This window comes from Lissotriton vulgaris, chromosome 3_1 (genome assembly GCF_964263255.1).
Source record: "Lissotriton vulgaris chromosome 3_1, aLisVul1.2, whole genome shotgun sequence".
Lineage (NCBI taxonomy): Eukaryota > Metazoa > Chordata > Amphibia > Caudata > Salamandridae > Lissotriton > Lissotriton vulgaris.
Genome location: NC_141689.1, coordinates 153,275,500 through 153,301,659, shown reverse-complemented (window position 1 = coordinate 153,301,659; position 26,160 = coordinate 153,275,500). Strand labels below are relative to the sequence as shown.

The window sequence follows — 26,160 nt, the reverse complement described above, 5'->3', positions numbered from 1 at the left end:
TAATATCAGGACAAAGCAAACCAAATCCAGTGTGGCAACACACTTTATGGAAAATCAACACACTGTGGCACAATTAAAATTCTTGGTTCTTGAGATGATTGAAAAAAAAGAAGGAAGAGACAACAACAAGTTTCTATTACAAAGGGAAACTTCATGGATTTACCACTTGCAATCTTATAAACCTTTTGGACTAAATGACCGCATAGAGCTAAGTTGCTTTCTATGAAGTACCCCGCTGGGTACATTATGGACACATTTACATTGTGCGAGCTCACTGAGATTACCATGTACCTTTTTGTTACCACTATTTGTTGTAGTACTCTTTAATGTTTTCGTTATATTTTTATATGACTTTCTTGTTATCTGTCATCATACTCATTTTCTACCTTCATCCCTTGCTCACTCACTGATTCATGTTCATTGCACGATCTTTCCGTTTTATGTAATTTGCACGTTCCAATATGGCCCCCAAAACCAACATCATTTGGTCCTTTGTTAATTTCTACGCTAGCCGATTCTGCTTAGCGTTTAAGTCGTGTCAATTGCACTTGCGAGCCGTCATTTCAGCCCGGCGACCCCGCGTTGCAGTAAACGACCTGGAGACTTCATGTGTCCCCACCCTTAATCTCTAAATCGGTAAGCGTAATTGCCGAGATCCGGCAGTGAACTGTGTGTTTTAACTTTCACTCGCTTTTCGAGTGACAGCCTAACCGCCCGCTTTCATTTTCCTTCGCAGCTCCGCATTAAAGCTCCGCTTACACGTGAGCATTTATCGTTTCACCCCAGGACTTTTTTAATGCATCCACCCTCCACTCTGGGCACACCAATCCCGCTTTGATACACTTCTTTGTTTCTTGGTTTGGTTTTACTCCTCTATATTCCTTAACCATTTGCACCTTCATCTGCACAGTCTTTGGTTTTTTCGAATGTACACGCGTGTTTTCACTCATTTGGGAAATGCGTTTTCATGATATGTTATCTCTTGGTCATAACCTCGATGCCAACATAGATCGTTCTTGTTTTTACAGTGCTCCTTGAGAAAGGGTAATGGACCCGAAATGCATCGGAGCAATGATGATTTTGTGGAAAAACATACATAATTAATTGGATGCAAATAATCCATTGATGAACTTGTGAAAATAAACAAACTTTATTGAAGAAATTCATAAAACCACGTGGAGTCAATTTATTCATTGAACCCGAGGGAGTGCCCAAATCCTGGGATGTGCGCATTTCCAATGCTCACACACATTTAAAGTCATTTATTTGACGTAAACGGACGGTTACGCCACCAGGTGGAGCACCTTTAAAACCCATCAAAATCTGCAAAGATTCAACTACACCTTCACTAACAACCACGCTGTGCATTGCCTATCTTACTTTTTGAGTTTAATAATTGATCCGCCCATCCAGGCAATAGCACGCAGTCATTATGCAATACGAAGCCATATCTAAATCCACAGAAGCAAGAGCAGACCTCCTTGCATATGGAGATGAGGAAAAAGAACGCATCTATGCATTAATTCAAGACGACGTATCACAAGAGTCCAGCACTCGCACAAGAGAACAATGTGTCAAACATCTCTTATACTTATCTAAACGACGCATCAACCAGCAACTGCATGCAAAGACATTAGTAAAATACCACCAAGCCCTCCGCATTCCCCGTGGACTCAGAATCGCACTCAAACCGTCTCTGTGCAAGAATTCAAAAAATTTCCAAGCTAAATGGAATGCTATTTTAAACAAATGCAGTCTAGACCTTATACTGCTCATCATCGAAGAATTGTCTAACATCCTGATTGATCTCACCAATGAAATCATAGAGGTTGAGAAAGAAATTGAGGTATTCAAAACATCAGAAGACATCACACAAATGCTTGAGGATATGAAAATCCAACTGGATAAACATACTAAGGACATCAACGATAGGAAACTTAGGAAATTTAAACGTGATACCTTAGATTACCAATTGGATGAGGTATATACCTGGGCGGACATTTATGCCCAACGTCGCCGTAATAAACCGACAAGCCAATATACAGATACCTCCTCCTCTGGGAGTGACACCTCGAGCAGACAACCCAGGAAGACAACCTTCGATACCAATAAGGGTCAGGATCAAAATAGAACACAAACGGAAGAGAGTGCGTCTACATCTAATACAGGTCCTTTTTTAGAGAGAGGCCCCCCAGAAACCGACGACCCAGGCGAAGTAAGAGAAAAGGAACCAGAAGCTCCAAACACAAGAGGTTCCAAGAAGGACAAAAAGAAGCAGAATCGCTAGTGGTTAATATTTCTGACACTCAATTATCACAGCATGAGATCGAACTCCTGCAAAAAGGTACATCCTTTATTCCGACCTCATACACTAATCAATTGGAACTAGAAACCAGCACATTTAAATTGACAAGGAAATTAAGGCTACGACACTTCTTTGAGAATGTGATTCCACCTACCATAGATCAGAGACCGGACCAACTCTGTGGATTACGCCCAACGAGCTCATATATACCACCTACAAGTCACAAAAGTATAGACACGTTTGAGACCTTAGTCAAACAAGACTTGTGCAAAATAAACTTCAGGAAAAGAACTGGGACAAGAAATCTGACACAGAAAGACAATGACACACTTAAAAAGATCGCCAATAACAAATCGATCAAATGTACAAAAGCTGATAAAGGCGGGGCCCTCGTCGTTATGAACTCCAGTATGTATGACAACAAAATGGATGAACACATCAATGCATCCGATACTTACATTCCATTGGAATCCAATCCTACTAGTTCATACAAAGCCGCTTTGATATCAATCATCGACAAAGCATTTGATAAAGGCATTATTGATGAGCGTACCAAGAAATATTTAGTGGTTGATCACCCAAGAAGTCCCACTATAACCCTATTACCCAAGATACACAAAAACTTAAAGGATCCGCCAATGCGGCCTATTGTATCCACCAAGGGATCCCTTCATGAGCCCGTAGGCAAATTTCTTGATCGTTATCTCCAACCATTCGTCAAAGAATCTCAAAGTTATGTGAAAGACACCACCGAGTTCATACTCAAACTATCAGAAATCAAAATAAACCACAACGACAACCTGATCTTCTGCACTGCTGATGTGAACAGTTTATACACCTCTATTCCACACAAAGGTGGAATAGAAGCCATTGAGAAAACCCTAGCACACAGCAATATCCCGGAAGCTATGAAAGTTCTCCTAATGGAGCTTATGATTTACACACTTTACCATAGTTACTTTTGCCACAACAACAAATGGTTTCAACAATCCTCTGGGATGTCCATGGGCAATTGCGCTGCTCCAGCGTACGCTAACATTTATATGTCCGACTTTGAACAGAGGTACATTTATGACAATCCATCTTGGACCGAAAATTTGTTGATGTATGTCAGGTACATCGACGACTTATTCTTCATGTGGAAAGGCACCAAAACCACGCTGGAGGATGAACTTAATAAACTCAACACCAAAGACCACAGGATACAAATGACATGGAATATTGATGATATCCAAATCAATTTCCTGGACGTTCTAATCATCAGATCTGATACCGGTTTAACCACGGACCTCTACAGAAAGCCAACAGACCGCAATAACACTTTACACTTTGCTAGTTTTCATCAACATGCGCTAAAACGACACCTTCCATATAGTCAAATGTTGCGAGTCAAACGCATCGTATCCAATCCAGACACTCTAGTTCAACGTATCGATGAAATGAGCCTAAGATTCACATCTAGAGGATACCCACAGGAAACTACTGATGAAGCAAAAATGAAAGTATCCAGAATTGAACGTCAAACTGCGTTGAAAAAGACAACCAAAAAGGAGACAAACCGGATGGTAGTCGTCTCAAAATACTCAACACTGAGTGGAAGATACAAAAAAATCATTTTACAACATTGGAGAATTCTGGCAGCAGAACCGGATTTCAAAGATATGTTTAAAAATCCTCCGATTTTTGCATACACCAGAGCTAGCAACTTAAAGGAGATTCTGTCTAAAAAAACACCAATTTCACCCATCTATAAAGGCACCATACCGTGCCTCAACTGCAACAGTTGCCACAACATCATCCCAGGTAACAGAATCAACCACCCGATGAGAGGAACTGCAATTAACCTGAAAGTCAACGCGACGTGTGATTCGGCCAATCTAATTTACCTTCTCAAATGCCCATGTGGCAAGATCTATATAGGCAAGACTGAGCGTAAAATCAAAGTTAGATTAAACGAACACAAATCTAATATCAGGACAAAGCAAACCAAATCCAGTGTGGCAACACACTTTATGGAAAATCAACACACTGTGGCACAATTAAAATTCTTGGTTCTTGAGATGATTGAAAAAAAAGAAGGAAGAGACAACAACAAGTTTCTATTACAAAGGGAAACTTCATGGATTTACCACTTGCAATCTTATAAACCTTTTGGACTAAATGACCGCATAGAGCTAAGTTGCTTTCTATGAAGTACCCCGCTGGGTACATTATGGACACATTTACATTGTGCGAGCTCACTGAGATTACCATGTACCTTTTTGTTACCACTATTTGTTGTAGTACTCTTTAATGTTTTCGTTATATTTTTATATGACTTTCTTGTTATCTGTCATCATACTCATTTTCTACCTTCATCCCTTGCTCACTCACTGATTCATGTTCATTGCACGATCTTTCCGTTTTATGTAATTTGCACGTTCCAATATGGCCCCCAAAACCAACATCATTTGGTCCTTTGTTAATTTCTACGCTAGCCGATTCTGCTTAGCGTTTAAGTCGTGTCAATTGCACTTGCGAGCCGTCATTTCAGCCCGGCGACCCCGCGTTGCAGTAAACGACCTGGAGACTTCATGTGTCCCCACCCTTAATCTCTAAATCGGTAAGCGTAATTGCCGAGATCCGGCAGTGAACTGTGTGTTTTAACTTTCACTCGCTTTTCGAGTGACAGCCTAACCGCCCGCTTTCATTTTCCTTCGCAGCTCCGCATTAAAGCTCCGCTTACACGTGAGCATTTATCGTTTCACCCCAGGACTTTTTTAATGCATCCACCCTCCACTCTGGGCACACCAATCCCGCTTTGATACACTTCTTTGTTTCTTGGTTTGGTTTTACTCCTCTATATTCCTTAACCATTTGCACCTTCATCTGCACAGTCTTTGGTTTTTTCGAATGTACACGCGTGTTTTCACTCATTTGGGAAATGCGTTTTCATGATATGTTATCTCTTGGTCATAACCTCGATGCCAACATAGATCGTTCTTGTTTTTACAGTGCTCCTTGAGAAAGGGTAATGGACCCGAAATGCATCGGAGCAATGATGATTTTGTGGAAAAACATACATAATTAATTGGATGCAAATAATCCATTGATGAACTTGTGAAAATAAACAAACTTTATTGAAGAAATTCATAAAACCACGTGGAGTCAATTTATTCATTGAACCCGAGGGAGTGCCCAAATCCTGGGATGTGCGCATTTCCAATGCTCACACACATTTAAAGTCATTTATTTGACGTAAACGGACGGTTACGCCACCAGGTGGAGCACCTTTAAAACCCATCAAAATCTGCAAAGATTCAACTACACCTTCACTAACAACCACGCTGTGCATTGCCTATCTTACTTTTTGAATGTTGTGTAAAGAACTGATGAACAATTATTTTTGTACCTAGTTCCATTCCAGGCATGCTGTATTAGAATTTTAATCTGTACTCTGGTTTCCTACACAGAACACTAGGCCTGCCAGAGTGTAAGATCGCTTTTGGGTGCTAAACATTGTAAAGACATGTTGACATTACATTTCTACATGTCCTACTTTTAAATACCATGCACACTTCCTAATGAACTACATGGCCTACCTAGGGGTGACTTGATATTTTTTAAAGGGAGGTTTTCACCTTTGAAAAGGGTTTTCTTTTGAGAATTTGAATCACAGTTTTTCCAGTGCTACATTCAGGCTACAGAGGCTAGGCCTGAATCCATGTTTGCACTTCCACTATGGTGGATGGCACAATAGGTGCGGACGTCCACTAGTTACATTTAATTTCCATGCTCTGGGTACGCTTTGTACCATATACTAGGGACTTAAAGGAGGGTTAAATATTCCAATTAGGACTATACCATTTCAACCTTGTTTAAAGGTAGAGCACAGGCACTTTACTACTGGTTAGCAGGGTGCTAACACCAGCAAAATTATAGGATCCAGCAAAAGGCGAAAAATTCGGGGGACTACACAGAAAAGGTGGATCTCACAAAACACCCTCTTAAGTAAGCAGTTGCCGTTTTTCATTAGCGTGGATCACGTGGGAGAGAGCTTACTGGTCCCATTTTTGTGCCGGGAGGCAAACCCCTTTACAACAATTCAATTACATACAGTATGATCATCTCAATCGAATTTGTTCATTATCAATATCTTAATCATACTCCAATTTAGCATGTGGATACACGTGGACTGAACCTTTATTAATGCAAGTGTGTTGAACGATGCATGTTATTGGAACATCTAAGGAAACAACAGTTAGAATTACTGTAGTCCCTTTTTTGTAGATCTTCATCCTCCTGATGAAGAGCCTTCATTCCTGACAATCAAGCCTGATAACACTTAGGTTGAATTTGTTACGTTTTTAATTTCATGTCGCTTCTTAACACTACCCTTAATGTGGTCTATTTGTTCATGCATGCTAAGGGAGTTGTTCTGGAGGTTTGTACAACACTCAGTACCTACTGTTGTGCAGACCTCTCCATTAAATGCTGGGAGATAGACAAAAGCCATACTGTAAAAGCATTGTGTTCTCAGCATCTTAACTGATCCGCATCCACCTCAAAGCAATCGGGTTCACTACCTCTTCTGATATTTCAGCATTTTGTCTAGTTTCTCGAATAGCCTCCCCTACACCATACATGCGAAAAAGGAGGGAGAAACATCTAGTGTTTGAGATCTCACAGTGTCTCTAGAGAGGATGAATGGCCGAATGCCTGATAGCAGGGAATGATGTGGATAGAGTAACAGACCCCCGCTACTCCTGTGGCAACTAGGAATAAGCTTTAGCTCCACAAACCAATTGACCATATCTTTTTTGATGTTAACATATGTGAAACACTGACCAGTAGAAAGTCTATTCATATATGGGATATTCAAAGCTTATGTTCTGTACAAAAGCATCACACTCACTTTGGCCCACAAAGACACTTCAGTGGCTTGTTCTGTGGTGTTCCCAAACCATCCTCTACTCTGATGTGGCTAGATGAGCAACATTGGGTCTGTAATGGACATGGGTTTTGTTGTACATTTCAAGACGGAAAAGATGCTGGTATGTTCTGGATGTCTGTGCCCATGCCATGGTAGAACAAATCAAGGCAAGATCTGTTTTTATTGAGGGGCACTCCTTTCAAAGACCCCTTTTACACCACATCAAAAGGCAAGTGAGTGCAGATGCAGCAGGAAGAAGGATTAATAGGTTTTATTTCCCAAGCCACAGCATGTAGGAGTTATTCACAAAGACAGCGCAGCAGCCCAGCTCAAGGACAGGTTTAGCGGAGATCGGCATTTTGATAATGCACCATTTCGCACAGATTATGTGTTCAACTAAGAATCAAATAGTCAAGGCTACTGCAAAGGTAACAGGCCAGACCATCAAAGGAATCCAATTGGCAGCTGCTTACCCTGGGTGGATGTGTTAAGGATGATGGATGATAGGTGCGGCATTGCATAGTTATGTAGGGGCACATAAAGACGGTGGGCACTGGTTACTTTGCCATGGCAGGAAGTCCAGGCAGGAACAGTTCCAGCAGAGAGCCCTTTAATGGGGCTGGACATAAGTCCAGCGGTTGAGAATGGTGGGCTGTCGTGTTAAGGAGGTGTAAATGTAAATGTGTTGTATTTGTATAGCGCGAACAGTAACCCGTAAGCATCCCGGCGCTTGTACTCCTACCACAAGGGAACCCCTCCTGGCTTTTCCTTGTGAGGTGTCCACTCCTGGGCATCCCATGGTGAAACCAGGCTTCCCTTGTGTATCGGGGGCCGTTGTGGAGACTAAGCAAGCTATTGCCCAGAGTTGCAGCGTGGGGCCCATGCTTAGATTCGGCACTGAGGCGAGAATATCCGGTCAGAGGAATTTAAGCCCGATCCCGCCAAGGAGGGAATCGAACCCTGGTCCCTGGCCAGCGCTCTGCATCAAGGTCTGCCGCTCTAACCATTGAGCCACACTTCTCCACATTGAGCCACACTTCTCCACTTGAGGTGCAACACATTTGCACTGTGCAACACATTTGACTGACATGCCGTCAGTCGACACCTGTGTTGGTGACTGGCAAGATGTGTGATTGTATATTAGTATTTATAGAGCACACACATAGCTAGGAAGCAACGGAGCGATGTACATTACATGAAAGGGGTTGACAAACGACCTACAAGATCATGTATGTAAAGTGGGGACTGTAAACATACATTTCACACTAGGCAGAAGGAGATTTAGTGATTTGCCCGGAATTACATGATGTTTAGCCAAGCGGCGAGGCTGGGATTAGAACCCGAGTTTCCAGGTTGCAAGGTCGGCAGCTCTACCCACTAGCCACATCTCCTTCTTCAGGGAGGGCCTGCTCCAACAAGTTTGCAGAGCGGCCTTCCTCTGATGCATTCATATGAAGACCCAGTACTCGAGTGGGGAGAGCGGCAGACCTCGGTTAGACCATCAGGTAAAAAAACTTGAAACGAAGTACTCCATTTCCCCCACTTTTTTAAAAGTATTGATACTGTCCTGTGATCCTCTTAGGCAAACACAATGCATCCAGGGCAGTATTGGAAAGCCGGAAGTCGGGCAGTACTGGAAAATACCACTCTGTAGTCAAGACAGTGATGTTATGGGATTGCTCTGTTTAGTGGAATCCTCAGCTACTGCACTTTAGTTCAGTTACCCCTGGAACACGCACCTCCATAACTTTGCCTCCTAGTGTGATGATCGGTGAGGGCAGGTTGTACAGCTAAGTCTTCATGTTTCATATTCTGCTAGCCAAGTGGTTTGTAAACACATGTGAGGTTATGGTTACACCTGCTTAAGAAACGGACTGCTCTTCATGCAGCTATTCATCAATGTTCTCCTGTTTCTTTGCATTACTAACTCATGTCAGGGTCTGATTAGTTCATACTTTACTCTGACTACATTAGTTGGGAGTGAGGCGTTGGTACTTCAGCCTGTAGTGTATTTGACAGTGTGAGCATGCCACATGACGGTAGGAGTCTCCTGTTTTTGCTTGGAGTGTCTGAGCAAACATTTGGTAATAGCAAGCACTATTCTCGTGATTTATTAAGACCTATTGCCAACTGCACCTCATTTCTGTGTCTCAGATTGTGTAAACAGTAACTAAGAGTATGTTCCTCTTACCCGCAGGAGGCAGACACTGCTCTCTGATTGGAGCTGTATTGTTATTAACACAACGACTGTATCTTGAATATGACTTGAACTTATTGTTTCTTTCAGTTGTAGCAGCCAATGACCTGAAGTGGCAAACCACCGCCATGTTCCGACCGTTTGTTGAGGTCACCATGATTGGGCCTCATCAAAGTGACAAGAAAAGAAAGTTTACAACCAAGTCCAAAAGCAACAACTGGGCCCCCAAGTACAATGAAACATTTCACTTGTAAGTATGAAAAAAAGCCTGCTGTGTCTCTGAACTGTTAGAACTTGTAAACTGAGATTCTTGAGCACACAATACTGAATGCAGTGGTACATAAACGTCATACTTCTCAGTGACTACAACCAGAAAGCAGGCCTCATTGAAGTCCAAACCAGAAGAACTTTCAGTTCCAGAATCAGACTAATAGAGACTTCTAGCCACAGATTAATTACCTTAGAATATTCCCCGGCATCAGACCTGGCTAGATCCGGAAAATTTGGATCACTACCCTTGTGCACCAGTAGGTTGTCATTCGTCTCTGTTTAGCGTCGTCCATGCCAGAGTGACCTGTGCAGTGACAAAATTGGTGCCACCCCACCATATTGACCTGAGTTCCTTCTTTTCCCTGCCATAAGCGTGGATCTGGATCGAGCTCTCCTCAGTCACTTATTGACTGAATTCTTTCTATGTTTTGTCAATAACCAGTGTGCCTTTTGCTATTTTTTCAAGATGTCCCTTAAGAAACCCACAGGGTTCAAGCCTTTTGGATCCTGTCATCGGCAGATGTCGTTGACAACCCTCCACTTGGTTTGTATCTGGTGGTTGGAGAGGGACTACTACTCCACGTTGTGTACAGAGTACTGGACCATGAACCCCAAGGCCAGCTGCAAGTGGGCCATGAAGCTCTTGGCTTGCCATGTGACCTTTGCTCCGCTGCAGGTCCTATTTGCATTAGAGTTCTTGGGACCACTCCTGGTCTCACTCACATTGGTCCTCATCACACTCCTCAACTTCTTCCGGTAAGTCCTATAACTAGAACTTTAAGACGCCGAAGCAATCTTTAACTTCCCCCGGTCGCTGCCATTCTCCAGGTGTTTACCAGTGTCTCTGGGGCGTAAAGTATGGCTTGGGTCTGGTGTTTAGATTGTCTGATAGGGATTACTCAGTAATCCCTTTTCAGGTGGCGGTAGGGGAAGTGAGACTTAAAATCCACTGCTATGCCAGGATAATTGTTGCTGCCCTCTGCTGGTCTTCTAGTGCTCTGCAGGCACATGCTTCAAGTGAGGTAGGGATTGATTGTGCAGAAGAATTGTAAAGTGACCCATATCTATGTAATGTGTTTCTTTTTCAGTAAATGAGTTATCGTGGTTTCACTTCTCTCATGACTGTCTCCTCTGATTTCAGCATCCTGGGCAATGAAGACGGGCCAGATTGCTATGAGCTGCAGGTCTGCGTGAAGGACTACTGCTTCGCCCGCGAGGACCGAGTGCTTGGCATTGCAGTGATGCAGCTGAGAGATATAGCAGATAAAGGAAGCTGTGCCTGCTGGTGCCCGCTGGGGCGGAGGATTCACATGGACGAGACGGGGCTCACGGTCCTCCGGATCCTCTCCCAGAGGACCAACGACGAGGTGGCCAGGGAGTTTGTCAAACTTAAGTCAGAGGTCCGCTCCACCGAAGAAGGGACCTGATGGCTCTCTATTTATTCCTCCTTACTCCTGCCCAGTTCCCTCTCCAATAATTTATGCCTTGTGCCAATATGTGCAACTGTTCAACATTTATTTTCTATGAGTAATTATGAACGATTCAATTTTTTTCTTTGCGCGAGTTCAATTGGAGCACGTTTTTGTACAGCAAATGACCAATCTATATGTGAATTATTTATTTTTAGCAAGAACTGCATTATACCTATATCAGAATATTAACTGTTAACTTTTTATTTGATATGTAAAAGACCTTGCTCTGATTTCTGTACATAAATAATTTTTATAACCTAGCCTAATCTTTGTACTTGGGGTTTGCAGCTCTTTAGTGTGGTTGGAATGAAGCACTGTGATTTCATCCTTTAGAAGCTGACGGCTGTTGAAGAAAAATGAGAATAAAATAAAACTCCTATTGTATTGGTGAGGAATTTGTAAGTTGTTTTGGGATTCTTGCAGTTCATGCCCTCGGTTTTAGGCTGACTAGCTTATATATAGTAAGTACAGTCAAAACATAAATTCCCAAAAGGTACCTAGTAAGATCCCTGTTGTGATTTTAGTGATGGCCTTTATACAGAGAAGATTTAGTGTAGTATTATCAATTTTGCAGCCATAATACCGGTTTCCAAGCCTAGTATGCTTGAATTTTACCTAATCTGTATGCAGAAAATGTGTGAGAAATGTAACTAAGACTATTATGCTAGACCAAGAGCTATGTGCATAACCAACTTAAATGGACATCAGTCTCCTGCTCAACAGTCTCCACACTGTACTTACTGGGTAACATGGCTTGTACCATAATAGATATTTTAAGTCTTCACCTAAGACCTTTTCATAAAGAACTTGCACCACAATATTTTCAAAATACTAGAAAAGAAAATTAGGTGTATAGTCCTTTTTTAAAGACCCTAGCCTCATCGATCCAAAATAGTCTGCTGCTGGCCCGGCAGTGACCATGTGGGTTCACTTTTAATTTCATAAGCTGTGTGCACATGTAGGGTTAGCTCGGCCTTTGCTGCTCATCCCTACATGCAGACACCTGAACCATAACTTGTCAGAGCCGATTGTTGTTTATAGGGAGTGTTGAGAGGTTAGGTCTATAAAGCAGGTATGTTGTCTTTTGGCTCATGAACAGGTACTCCGAAAAGGGTCTCAACTATTGTTTCATTGTTAGATTATTGTTTTTATCTTGTAAACTTTGTACTTTAACTTAAAATCCCTAGAACTGTCTGGTGTGCTATTTTTGGTACCCAATTCAAGCTATTGTGGAAGTCTTTGTGACAATTCCCTTTGTGAGACTGCAACAACCACACCTCAGCCCTACCGACCGACAATAACGCATCCGCGCCACAACCCCAGTGTGTTGTACTCCTCCTTCTACAGAATCCAGATCCCAGCCTCAGTGTGTTCAACTCTCCGTTCTACAGGATACAGATTACAGCCTCAGAGGGTGTAACTCTGTCTTCTACAGGATACAGATCATTGTGCTGCTACTGCTTTTTGTGTGGGAAGAATAATTGTCTTGTGTGCAGACACATGTGCCATTTACTTTCAACTGATGTCATTTCTGGAAATATTTATTTGCACTATGTTAAAGAGGAGGACAGACATCTAATTTTGTGGGAAGAAATGACTTGCTGTAACCTTAGAAAGAGGACTTGAATGGAGTAAGCCCATGGATCTTTAAGAAATTGTGGCAGCTAAGTTGAAGTGAAAATTTTCATTTCACTGAAATGGGATTTGTCCTGGGATCATTAATTACTCTTGAAAGAGATGTTTTCAGTTGAGTGCCCGATACATGTAGATACAAAAAAAGGATGCATTATCTATGTCTTTTACCCAGCGACATTACTTATTAATACGATCTCTGCATAGTGTTTTGTATGAAAACGTACTTCCTTTCATTGGTAGTAACATGGTTACCGCAGATGGTGAACACATTCCAGACATCCGGGAAATATATATTGGTCATTTTACTTCCAGGATACATAGTTATTTTGGTTATCACCATGAAGCGATCTGGCAATCGTTAGCTAATGGTGTCCTGTGGGTCCTAAACACTATCTGGTACTAGTGACTGTGTGCAACCATAAAGTAAGTTTTGCTGTTATTAATGAATCAATTTGATCAATAATTTGACCCTGTGTCTCACCAAAGTTCTGGATTGGATGACCTCTTCTTTTTTAAAGTTAAATGGGGCCAAAACGGACATTATGCTTCTGGGCTATAAAGCCCCAATCAACTTGGACCCCTGGTGGCCGTATTGTCTGGGACCCCCTCCGGTGCCTAAGACCCAAATAAAAAGCTTGGGGGTCTGGCTGGATTCCTCGCTAGGATTCTAATACCAGGCCAAGAAGGTGGCCGCGGCTTGTTACGGATTGCTGAGAGTCCTAAAAAAGTCCTAGATCTTCTTCCATTCGATGCCAGACGACTGCTGGTCCAGTCGCTGATTCTTTCGTGGCTGGACTATGCAAATGCCGTCTATATGGGGGCCCCAGCTGGTACCATAAAAACTCTGCAATCTGTGCAGAACTGTGCAGCTCGTCTGCTCATGAAAGTCCCCAAACAATGTTCGGCTAAGGCCTCAATTCGGTTGCTTAATTGGCTACCTATTCAGGAAAGGATTTTGTTTAAAACCTTGTGTTTGGCGCATAAGTCCATCTATAATGCTGGCCCTTCCATTCTTGATCCCCTGTTTCGCCGCCATCAATCGGTGAGATCTCTTCGATCTAACCAGCGAAATCTGCTGGTAGTACCCAGGGTGAAGCTGGCTCGGATGGGCGGCCGCCTGCTTTCTGTACAAGCAGCAAAAGGATGGAACAAACTCCCAGACAACATCAGGCATGAATCTAACCATCTGGCTTTCAGGAAGCGACTAAAGACATTCTTGTTTCAATAATGGCCTTACTCTTCGAATCAATGGTCATTGTGTGTTTAGTGGAAAAGAGAGATAGTTATTCGACTTTACTGACTTCATAAAATACACAGGTTATATATAAACTCCAGCTGTGAGTTGTCCATAGCAGCTCTTCTTTGTATGTGGTATCTTCTCCTTCTTATGAGTTAGCACATCTTCTGCTCTAAAAGTTACCTCCTTCATCCTCGTTGGTTATGTTGTATGTCTTGGGTATGCCTTTGAATTTGTTTTTTAAAATCACATTTCTTTATTTTATTAGACAATCTGGTGCAGGTATTGTGTAGCTTAAAGTTGCTGAACATCAAGTGTTATTACGACACCTCGTCTACCGTTTTCGAACATTGTGATGCCCCAGGCTTGCAAACACTTCTCATCTCTCAGGATCTTGTACTGTCCTGAGCAACATATTTGGTGGTTGCAGATGTTCAACTATGTATACACATTTGTTCTTTTTGTCCTCACCCTGAATGAGAGACAGAGTTTTTCCAGGCCCAGTTGTAGACCAGGCACTCCACTTTACAGTCAGGCTGTTTCCTGACTCTCCAATTCATTTTGCTCCATGTTCTCGCTTACACTTTTTTTCCTGAGATCTCTTTTCCTTCCATGAACACACCACCAATTCCGTGCTCACAGATGTGTTGCTCTCTTAGCTGTCAGGGTGTCATTTGTCACATTACAGTGATTGCAACAAACCATGGCAGCTCTGTAATCCAAACCTGGGGCTAATAAACAATATGAACGCTGCAATGGTTCAGGTTCCTAATTTAAAGGAAAAACAATTGTGACTTCAAATCATTCGTTTAAAGAATCCTGCCTAAAAGTAATAAAATAATACAGTACCCTCGAACAATTATCCCCAAAAAATGTTTCATTAATAAAGAAGGCAAATATACATTAATACTAAAGGTGCTCACAGGGTTACACAAACATATATCACTAACAAAGGACAAACTATGGTGTAAACAAAAATAATGGCAAAGAAGGAAAATTATCTGCAACAGGTTTGTAGGATCACAGAAACAATATACACTTAATGGTTCCTCTTATTTTTTGCCAAGGAAGGCGTCAACGACATTTTGACCTTCTTGATTTGCCAGGTCATCATCAGGACATAACATATAGAGAGCAACCATAAATTGTTCAAGCAAAACTAATTCAATCCCAAAAGTCAAATAGGTGTAAATCCTGGACTACAATCAATTCAAAGTATAATTTCCACAAAACCAAGAAAAGTTTAATGTGGCTTGAGGACTACCGAAGTCTTAAATTGATTGATGCCTCCCGAATCCAATCGGTATTATATAATTTAATTTACTGTGTCACAGTCCGCTCCTCTCGTCAATGCATTCCGAAATACGTAATTTGAATTGAATTGATCGTAGTGCAGGATTTGCACTTATTGGATGTTTGGGATTAAATTAGTTCTGCTTGAACAGTTGATGGTTGCTCTCTATATGTTATGTCCTGATGATGACCTGTCAAATCAGTAAGGTCGAAATGTCGTTGACACCTTCCTTGGCAAAAAATAAGATGAAGCGTTAAGTGTATATTGTTTCTGTGATACTACAAACCTGTTGTTGTACATAACTTTTACTTCTTTGCCATTATTTTTGTTTAAAACATAGTGTGTCCTTCGTTAGCGATATAGTAATAAAGGGTGCAGATTTTACTATATTTGGGGATTTAAACTTAAACTTGGAAAAAGATACGGATAAAAACACGCTAATTACTGAGACAAAATCCAGCTGCTCTCTGACACAATGGTCCAGCAGGATACTCACACTGGATGGGATTTTTACCTCCAACACTAATATGAAAATAGGGGAAATAATATCGGTTCCATGGTCCGACCACAAAGTGATAAAATTCTCCTTGACAATGGGGCAGGAAAAAATAACTAGGGCTACACAGGCAAGGCATATTACCGATCAGGATTGAGCTAAAATTGACATATCCAAACTACAGGAGCAACTTTCCATGACCATACCGATCAAGTAACCACATGGATTAAATACACAGTTCTAACGGTTGCCCCCATGAAAAAGACAACCTTAAAGAGAAAAAATACTTCAGAACCTTGGTACACGGAGAGACTGAGGCTACAAAAACAATTATGTAGGAGGGCTGAAAGAAAGTGGAGGGCTAATTATGAGGCAGAGGCTTAAGAAACCTACTGTAGCACCCTGGCAACGTATAAAAAATTAATAATAGAAGAAAAAAGCGCATATTTTACAAAGAAAATAAATGAAGCTAAAAATTCAAGTAAAGAACTATTCGTCATGGATAAGAAGTTAACAAATCTTGCCTCAAATAAACAAATAGAAGGTAGCACGAACTATGTAATACGCTGGGTCAATTTTTCGCTGACAAAGTAAAATCAGTGTACGAATCTGTTAAGACCATCAACAACCTTAATTCTCCACAATCAATGGCACACCCCAACCATAGCAGGCACATAGAAACTGGCAACCTTGGGTTTCGGTTTGTGACTCCGAAGGTAGAATAGATACTTCAGATATTAATGACAATTAAGTCAGGAGGCCTCACGGATCCCTGCCCGCCTAAGGTGCTACATCTGTTCCCGGATCTACTTAGCAATCAACTTCATTTGCTTTTTGCAAGGATAATAGAGACAAGCGGTTTTCCAGATACTTGGAAAACCGCATCAGTCCTGCCCCTGCTGAAAAAGCCCAATCTGGATCCGCAGGACTCTGCGAATTACAGGCCAATTTCAAGAATACCCTTTCCGGCCAAAGTGCTGGAAAAGCTTTTGAATAAACAGCTGTCTGGTTTTCTCGCGTCTACTCATGCCTTGGATCAATCGCAGTATGGGTTCAGGGAGTAGCATGGGACAGAGACAGCACTGATCATGGCAGCAAGGATGCAGGTGGGAAGGCTGCCCTGATTCTTTTAGATCTATCGGCAGCCTTCGACACCGTGAATCATGGCATACTCCTGACCCGTCTTGCAGAGCTGGGAGTGCATGGGTCAGCAGTTTTGCTATTATCATCATTCTTAGGGGAGAGAACTTTTACAGTTAAATTATGGGATTATACATCTAAACCTTTCAAATCTCCTTGGGGGGGGGAGGGGATGCCACAGGTTTCTTCCCTGAGCCCCACTCTCTTTAATATATATGTTGCCCCATTAATGGCCATCATTAGAAACTGTGGGTTTCTCCCCGTCTCCTACGCAGACGACACACAAATAGTGGTGTCAATCTCCAACAACGTAGAGGAGACAGCGGACAGGTTTAGAAACTGCATGGAACAAGTCAACCAGTGGATGCAACTAAACTGTCTTAAACTAAATGGTGATAAAACCGAGGTTTTGATATTTGGGACAGATCCTAACATCTGGTTACATAAATGGTGGCCTGATAGTTTGGGCAAACGCCCGGCCCCGGTGGACAAAGTCAGGAATCTGGGCTTTGTATTTGATACAAAGCTAACATTCCAAGCCCAGATTAACAAACTATCATCCTCTGTGTGGTACATCTTGAAGATGATAAAAAGACTCCTGCCGTTCATTCCCGTAGAAACATGTAAAACATTGGTAACCGCGTTGGCATTGTCCAGATTGGACTACGGGAATGGCCTGTATGCGGGGTTACAAAATCAACTCTTGACAAAACTTCAGTGCCTTCAAAACGCTGCAGCCAGGTTGGTTTTGGATATCCCCAAGTTCGAGCCGGTGGCCCACAGATTGAGAAGCCTTCACTGGCTCCCGGTGTAGAAAAGGATTCGGTTCAAGACAGCTTGCCTAGCATATAAGGCTCTTCATGGGGTAGGCTCCCATTTTCTTAAAACCAACCTGAAACAATATGAACCTCCAAGGAAACTTAGATCAAGCGATGCTAGGCTGATTGAGACTCCCAGATTCAAGCAATTGAGATGGGGGGAGAAGCTTCCTATAGGAAACAGCTAAAACGTGGAACCAACTACCGTTCTCTATAAAAAAAAATAGCCCATTGTTGCTAATGTTCAGAAAGGCCTTAAAGACCTGGCTCTTTTCAGCAAAGCCGAAGGTCCATCTTGAGCAGCTCCAGACTTAGTGCATTTACTCAGCTCCAAGACTCCAGAGGGCATTTGTGCGCTTTATAAATTGACAAATCAAATCAAATATATGTTTGTGTAACCCTGTGAGCACCTTTTGTATTCATGTATATTTGATTACTTTATTAATGAAGGAAAAAACCTTTTTGATAATTGTTCGAAGGTACTGTATTATTTTATTACTTTTAGGTGGGATTCTTTAAATGAATCATTTGAAGTCACAATTGTTTTTCCTTTAAATTACGAACCTGAACCATTGTAGCAATCATATTATTTGTCACTGACAGCAAAAATCTTCTTCCAGCTTTAAGTCACTTATGACGTTGTTAACTGCCACTTGAGTTCTGAACATTACCTCTGAACTTTCTCTTTTCTTTCAGTTTTGTGTAACCTTCATGTTTCTCATTTTAGGAAGATGCTTTTGATTACATACGACCCAACCAGGATGATATTTAGGTCTACTTTATTCCACCTATCCAAAATATGATCCACACCTCTTTTCTTTTTGTCCTGGTTGTAAACGCTTTCACTGCCCTTTCATAATATTCTTATGGTCGACTACCAACTGGCGCGTCTCAACTGTTAGCCTCACTCCTCCCAAATATTCCAGTTTCTGATCTCTTTTTTCTATTGGGTACATGCTATAGCCGTCTGTTATTTCCTAATTATATAAAGTGCTTTCTTTTAACCCCCCCTTTTCTCTTCCACATCTTGTCCTGTCTTACAAGGAGTCCACATTTTCATGCTTCTGTACTCTACATATTCAATTCTTGTTGATTAGTCCACATATTTTCAAGGGGTTGGTAAGTGTTTTGATGGATGCACAGATTATATATTTTCTCTTTTTTTAATACCTTGTGTCATGGCAAATCACAGATTGCATTAAACAAACCATACAGTTTTAGAATGAAACAATTCCATAAACGGGATTCGATTTTTTTGTCTTTACCAGTTAAGCACAAATAGCCTGTATGCATATTACAATCTGCTGTAAAATACCAACTAAAATTATCTGGAAAGTATTATGTGTTATTTTGTTGCTTGAATAATAACATGGAATTATCTGAAAATCAATTCTACGGTCTTTTTCTGATTATCTTGCCTGGTCCCTCATCACACCTAACCGAGAAACTAGAAGACAGATCATCACTAAACTGGAGACAAACAAAAGCAACAGTGAATACATATTAAAACAAAATTAACTGATCACTCCATCTGCTCTCAAATGATTTGGTACAACATTCCTGTCAACATCAGAACTGCCCCCAACCATCTGGTAATTCCAAAAAACCTGAGGGGTGAACTCTTCAGAGAGCACTCCCTCTAAAAGATGGAAATCACCACCCACAAATCTTCAGTCTCATTCTAATCAGTCCTGTATTTGTGCCCCTGGGCTGCTGTCCACTTTTGGCATCCAGATAACAAAAGGAGGGTCATGGATATTTAAAGACCAGCAGGAGTTGACTCTCCAAAGTACAAATATGAAACACAACAAAACACCTGGGTCTACAGTAAAGATAAAGATGGAAAAAGATAGATGACCTAGCTCAGATTGAACATTCCTTTTAAAGGACGATTTCCCTCATCTACCATCGGTGGCTTGCTTCATCATTCAGAACCTCCTCACACCGTGATACCTAGTCACGGTGCGGGCTACAACCCCCTTACTGAGAGGGATGACTCTGAGGATGTTTTTCTGAGGTATAATAAATACCCTATAAGGAGCTCAGTGTGGTGAGGTCACCATATTGTGAACAAGGAAACAATTTGAGAGCTAAAACCAGGGTACATAAATACCTTTATTAATGCGTCCTTGGATTAAAAACTGTAGGAAGAATTAAACCTGTTCAATCATGTCACAAGGATACGTTTTTGGAATGCCATTGCTTTCTAGCTCTCTCTACACTCATAGATCTAGATAGATAGATATAAATATAGATAGATAGATAATTGCAAAGGCCCACTTGCTGTTTTTCAGCCTTGCTTCACTCTCTTTCTAAGATCTACTATCTAAAACCACCTATGTAGCCAATCTCTTTTCTTAGAAAAACACCAAACATCATTCTGTTTCTTTTTTTACTCGGGTTACTTGTGTAATCTTATAGACGTTGCAGTCTCAAAGTGAATTCATTGGTTCCTAAATGGCAAAGGTATTCCTGGAAACAGACACAACTTTATTTTGACTTACATTATTTATGGGCTGTCTGACTTTTTGGAGACAATCCTTGCACTTAAGTGGGAGTTATTCTTGCAAAAGAGAAGTACAGGTTATTAGAAATGCTGTGGTTTTAACTTCTCAACACTTTTTACAGGACTGTTAAGCCACACAGGATTAGGGATTTGTTTTGGTACCTGCTGTTCTGGTAAGGTAACTGCTAAAGTATCCAAACCTCTACTTTTAGTATTTCACATTCAGCTTTACAGATGTGGGTCAATTTCATACACTATGTCCATACAAGCAGATTTTCCTCTTTTTTCGTCGTTGATCTCCCTCTGCACTTTGTTCTTCAGAAGTCTTTTACTCTCTTTAAAACCTGTTACTAATTTCTTGTAAAAATTGCTCACAGATTACTCATAGCCATGATAGCTGATTTAGTTGGTGGTGTGCTCTAAAGATGTGTTTGGGGAGAAGCCTTTTCAATGTTGATTACTTCCTGTTGATGGACTAATGTCTATAGTCTTCATCATAGTGTCACTGAACCACAATAAAGCTAAATAAGTCCATCTATTGGTTGCATATATAGATTAAATACAATCTTTGACAATTATGGCATTTCGCATAACACTTGCTCTAATACACCAGATGTAATTGTTAGTTTGCTTTCTCTAGCTTTGTAGTCTCTGCTTCCTTTCAAAGTGGTTGGAACTATTGGCTCCCTAGGGGCGGTGAGAACAGCACTCTAAAAATAATCTAACTTTAATATTCTAAAGGATGTTTCTGGCAGCTGATGGTTACTAATGTCACCCAGATCCTGTATCCACCTTCTTCATCGTTCATCATTCCAATTGGGTGTATTTTGTCCATATCAGGCTCCCTATTGTGGGTGGAGACCTTGCCATGATTACTTTTGGGGGCATTTCTCACCATTCAATATTGTTTCCAGATTTGAAAGCCTAAAACTCAACACATCTTCCTCTTCTTCTGCATGTTATCTGCCTAAAGCATTTAATTGGTCATAGGAACTAATTCCCTTAATGAGTCGTAAAAATGTGGCCAAATAGCATCTTTGTGGGCATCATCCTATCCACAATACGTGTCGAAATATCAACTTATAGGTTATTGAGTGAAAATAATTGCTCCTTTGGCTCTGTTCTGTATTGAACAACCTGTTTTCCAGGTACCAACTTAATGCATAAATTATGATTTGCCAGTACAGCTTTCATTGGCTGAGTGGAAACACCCCCATTTCTACCATGGTTACCACATGGCTGTGCTCATGTTCTATGGTACATCATTCTGTCTATCTTGCTTCGTGTTACAATGTCCATTTCTCCTTCAGTGAATATGAGAGTTTGGCCAGTCTGCTGTGCCCAAGTTACTGTACCACAGTAGTGCCTCGCGCCAAGCTACAGTGCCAATTGGCGTTTAACGACTGCAGGCCAGCATGAAAATGTATGGCTCTTTTTCGCACCTTTCTCAATATGAGAGGGTTCTCTTTATGGCGATCTAAAGGAGAGTACTCTGGATCGGAAGTGTGTGGGCTTGAGCTAAGGACTTCTGTGAGTACAATGACAACACTGCTGCAACTTTGAGCCAAAGCTATGACATGCTCTCTAGGGTTCTTTTCTCTCTAGTCATTTGTGACTTTAACTTGAAGCTTTCTGCTGGTGTGTGTGGGACAGGGCACATGATGTACTGTAAAAGAATGTACAAAAGTATCAAAGGTTTGCATGGGTTACTATTGTATTTTTTGTATTTTTTCAAACTTGTACAAATGTATGAAATCAATTACGTATTCACTGTCATGCTTTTTAGAATAATTTGTAAACCTCACATTCTAGTTTCCTTTTTGTTATTACCCACAGATGTATTATATATAAAAACCCAATGTATCTTCTATATTTTTGATTGGTGTATGTGCCATTGTTTTCACAAAAATAGGTTAGTGTAATAAATAATCTTTCAGCAGCAGATGTTTTTCATTGTCGTCTTTTTCAGTAGACATACACACACCTCAAAGATTGTTGTAGTCTGTAGTGCTAATGTTGTATGATGTAGTGGGGTGGAATAAACATGTGTACCACAAAATGACAGACCAATGGATTAAGTAGACTGGCTGTTCTAGAAATATATAGTACATATAATTTTAGTAAAATCAAAAAGTCTTGTCTAATAGTAGGCCAAAAAATTTAGTTTTGGATATATTCCCCTTACAGATAAACAAACCTATGGAATTTGACATAGTAGATCACAAATATGCTTGGAAATATAAATTTGCATTGCTTTATATGGTGTACTAATTTAGAATTTGTAAATCCCTAATCCTGTAAATTTCAGTGAAGTGGAACTCATATTAATAACTGTTGCATCCGGCAGTCCTTTTATGTGAAGGGGTGCTGGTAGTATGGGGTGTAGGTTTATAATTTGGTTACATATGTCTTAGATCACATATATTCTAGCGTATACGCTCACATATGCTGTGAATTACAGCCGGCGCCGGGAAACCCTTTTTGGGTAGCTGTGCGCCTTATAAATGTATAAAATAAATAAATAGCTTCGGATAGCATAAGTAATTTTCTTAGGCGCATGCAGATTTTCGTGCCAGAGCCACTGTGATTATTCATGGGATCATTTAGATTTATGGGGTAGTCTGACAACAGGGGAAAGTGCCATTCCCATGCCCAGAAGTTACACACAAGGTTTACCTTATGGTAATGGCTCAAGCTAATTTTACAAATTGGAGTAATAACAAATACCAAACATGCAAAAAAAACTATTTGTGCATGTTGTACACTTTTATTTACCATACAAATGAGACTCTGGAGGTATATACGTTTTTGGGTGTAAATTCTGGTGTCTAACAAGCTAAATGATGGCATGGCATATAATAGGGTAGGAAGCACTGTCAATCTAGCTATGCACAAAAAAACACATTCTCATGAACACTTCTAACATTGCATTTCTCACCTAGTAAATATTCACCAGGCTTCAGATTAGATTCAGAAACTTTTAGAGCAGTAGTTCTGCTCATCAATAGGGGATGTCTTTCAACTCCAGAACATACTATAGGAGCAACATATACAAGCGACCCATGTGCGCTGACTTCAAGTCCTTTCTTTATGCGCTGTCAGACACAGATCATGAGATTTTTCTTCGTCTTTTAGATCTCAAAGTCTTCAAGATTTACCAATGTGCAAGGAAAAATGTTATCCCCTAAGATGTGTAGGGGCTGTTGCAAACAATGTCTGTACCTAGCCCTCACAACGTATGCTTATGGTGTCTAGGGTCGGAACACGACTCCAGGCCTGCAACAACTGCACTCAGATGAACCTGGACGCCATACAGAAGGGACTGCGAGGCCAAACTTTACGTCGCCAAACACAAGAGGACTCCTTGATGCAACCAGTTAAAGTAAAAAAGGAAGGTCCTTTTCCTGCTCCCTAAGTCGTTGCAGCAGCAGATTGTCATTGAGATCAAAGTCTTTGGTTAAGTCCAAGAAAAAGCATAAGAAATTGAAGCGGCAATTAGTCCCTGCCTGCCACTGCCTGACTCCAGACAGGGCGTGTTAATGGGCCTCCCAGTCTCTCTCACAATCTCTTTTAGAGCCATTTCAGAGTTTAATCCCGGGACACGCTGTCTTTCCAGGTCAGTCAGCAACATCGCAGCAGGTGAAGGCCTTCAAAGATGTCATGGTGTGCATTTTCAACACTTTACCAACTCCCTCTGGTGACCTTTGGGTCCCAAGGATCCACAGGGGCCTCTATTCGTACCTCTGTCTGCTGTCCACTTCTGCTAGTGTATCTGCCATCTGTGCCCCTGGTTGAGCACCAACTCCCCTGCCAATTCGGTCACAACACCATCCCCTGAACTGGTTCACTTTGCAATCAATCAATCAGGGGGCATTTAAAGCACACTACTCACCGGTGAGGGTCTCCGGGGGCGAGGGGTGTGCAGCTCGGGGTCAGCCACCAAGACAGGTGTTGAGGCTCTTCCTGATGGTGTACAGGGAAGGGGAGCATCTGTTGTTGACAGGAAGCTCATTCCAGACCTTGGCCGCAATGTAGGAGAAGGCCCCTCCACCTGCTCATGTTCTGCGGATGCGCGGGGTCTCTGCTAGTCGGCTGAGCTGAGGCTTCTTTTGGGTACGTGGAAAGAGACTCTTTCATTGAGGTATTTGGGTCCAATGTTGTGGAGGGATTTGTTGAAGTGGGTGAGTAGCTTGAAGGTTACTTTCTTCTAGACGGTGAGCCAGTGGAGGTCTCAAAGGTGCTGGGCCATGTGATCATGTTGTCGGGTGCCACGGGCGAGTCTGGCTGCGGCGTTCTGGATGGTCTGGAGTCTGTGTAAAAGGGATGTGTTGATTCCGGTGTAGAGGGTGTTGCCGTATTCTGGTTATGAGAGCACTCATGGCAATGCTGACACCAGAGGAGAATATTCAACCCATTGCGCTATCCAACTCCTACCAGAATCCATCTTGTCCGAGATCGCACCTAGCTCCGGCCAGCACTCAGCCACTAGGCAATCCCTCCTACTCCGACACTTTGCCCTTACCACGTGGTAGGGCCCAAACAATCTTTTTGGTACTCACTCGTACAATGACAATTATAATGAAGGGGTTCTTTATATTCCACAGTATGATGAGGAGAACTGGTATGAAGACCTCCAAGATGCAGTGGACCGGATTCTTCTACAGATACTGGCCTTGTGTTTTCCCTTAGTCCTGCTATAGAGGAAAGCGGCTCCTTCGAACTTCCTATGCATAGGGTGGCAGAGGTTCTGACTTAGAGCTCCTCACAATGGAAATGAAAACTAATGTGTTAATTAAGGTACTTCAACTTGACCTTGTTTCAATTTATTGAGGCCATCAAGGATATCCTTGTATGCACATGGTCATAACCATGTACAGGTCCGCCATTAGCAGGCAGGTTGCTTGTTGCCATTGTCCCACACCAGGCAACCCAGCCTTTCTTACAAAGCATCTGACGCCAAAGATTTCGATATAACAGGCATCAACCAGCTAAGTGAAACCCAAATCTTTTCCTACCACTCTGCCTTATCATGAATCTAAATTATAGAGAAATTGGGAAAATAGAAAATAGATTTTCCCCTCTACGAGCCTTGCTATGAGGTCTGTGAATTACAGCTTTGTTTCAGGCCCCTCCTCCCAAGCTCTTTGGGATTTTGTGCCACAAATATCTGATAGAAACATCTTTCCACAGTTTCCTTTAGCTTTTGAATTCTCCCTAGGCACCACACTGGATTCTGAAAATTTTCAGCAGTACCTCTGCACACTGGGGGACGACATTGTATGACTCTGTGACTATGGTTGTGACATCAGTGAAGTCATATGTTATGTTATGTTAACAATTGTTTCTAGAGCGCACGTACACCCAGAGGTTTCTTGGCGCTATGACTGAAGTGATGCAACTCGTATGGTGTAGGCCTGCATGAAAAGCCAAGTTTTCAACAATTCCCTAAAGCACATCAAGTCCGTACGGCTTCTGATCTCGATGGGTAATGCGTTCCAGAGTTTAGGGGCCAAAAAGGCAAACCTACGTCCACCTTATAAGTCCCTTCCGGCGCACAGACTTCAGTTTCTTGTTTTCCGTGCTGCAATACGGATCCGGAGAAGTGGTTCCTCGATGTTTTTTTCTGTCCTACTTCGACAATTTTTGTTAGTTGGTAACAGCGTGCCTTTATCCCATGTCGTCAAGCTTTAAGCATTGTGGGTATGTGTAGGAAAGTAGGATCTGCTTTCATGGTTAACCACACTTTTTGCTTGTTGTCAGTATGGTTTGACCTAGTCTATCTGAAAGAAACAGGTTAGTATTAGATTCCTTACCTTAGAATATCCCCAGGCGTCAGACTGGATCCGGAAACTTTTGTATAGCAGTACCCTTGCGCGTC

At 41.7% G+C, this 26,160-nt stretch overlaps 1 protein-coding gene across 4 annotated transcripts in view; it reads left to right on the top strand.

The window, feature by feature from the left end:
• The window catches only part of UNC13B (unc-13 homolog B), a 3,024,149-nt gene extending 3,012,598 nt beyond the window's left edge, over positions 1-11,551 (top strand). For all 4 annotated transcript variants that reach the window (XM_086960243.1, XM_086960242.1, XM_086960241.1 and 1 more), the window contains 2 exons: positions 9,505-9,664; positions 10,826-11,551. In XM_086960243.1, the coding sequence (XP_086816369.1) occupies positions 9,505-9,664; positions 10,826-11,111 (446 nt within the window). In that variant the 3' untranslated portion in view covers positions 11,112-11,551. The remainder of the gene's footprint in view (positions 1-9,504; positions 9,665-10,825) is intronic.
• Positions 11,552-26,160: the final 14,609 nt, after the last annotated feature.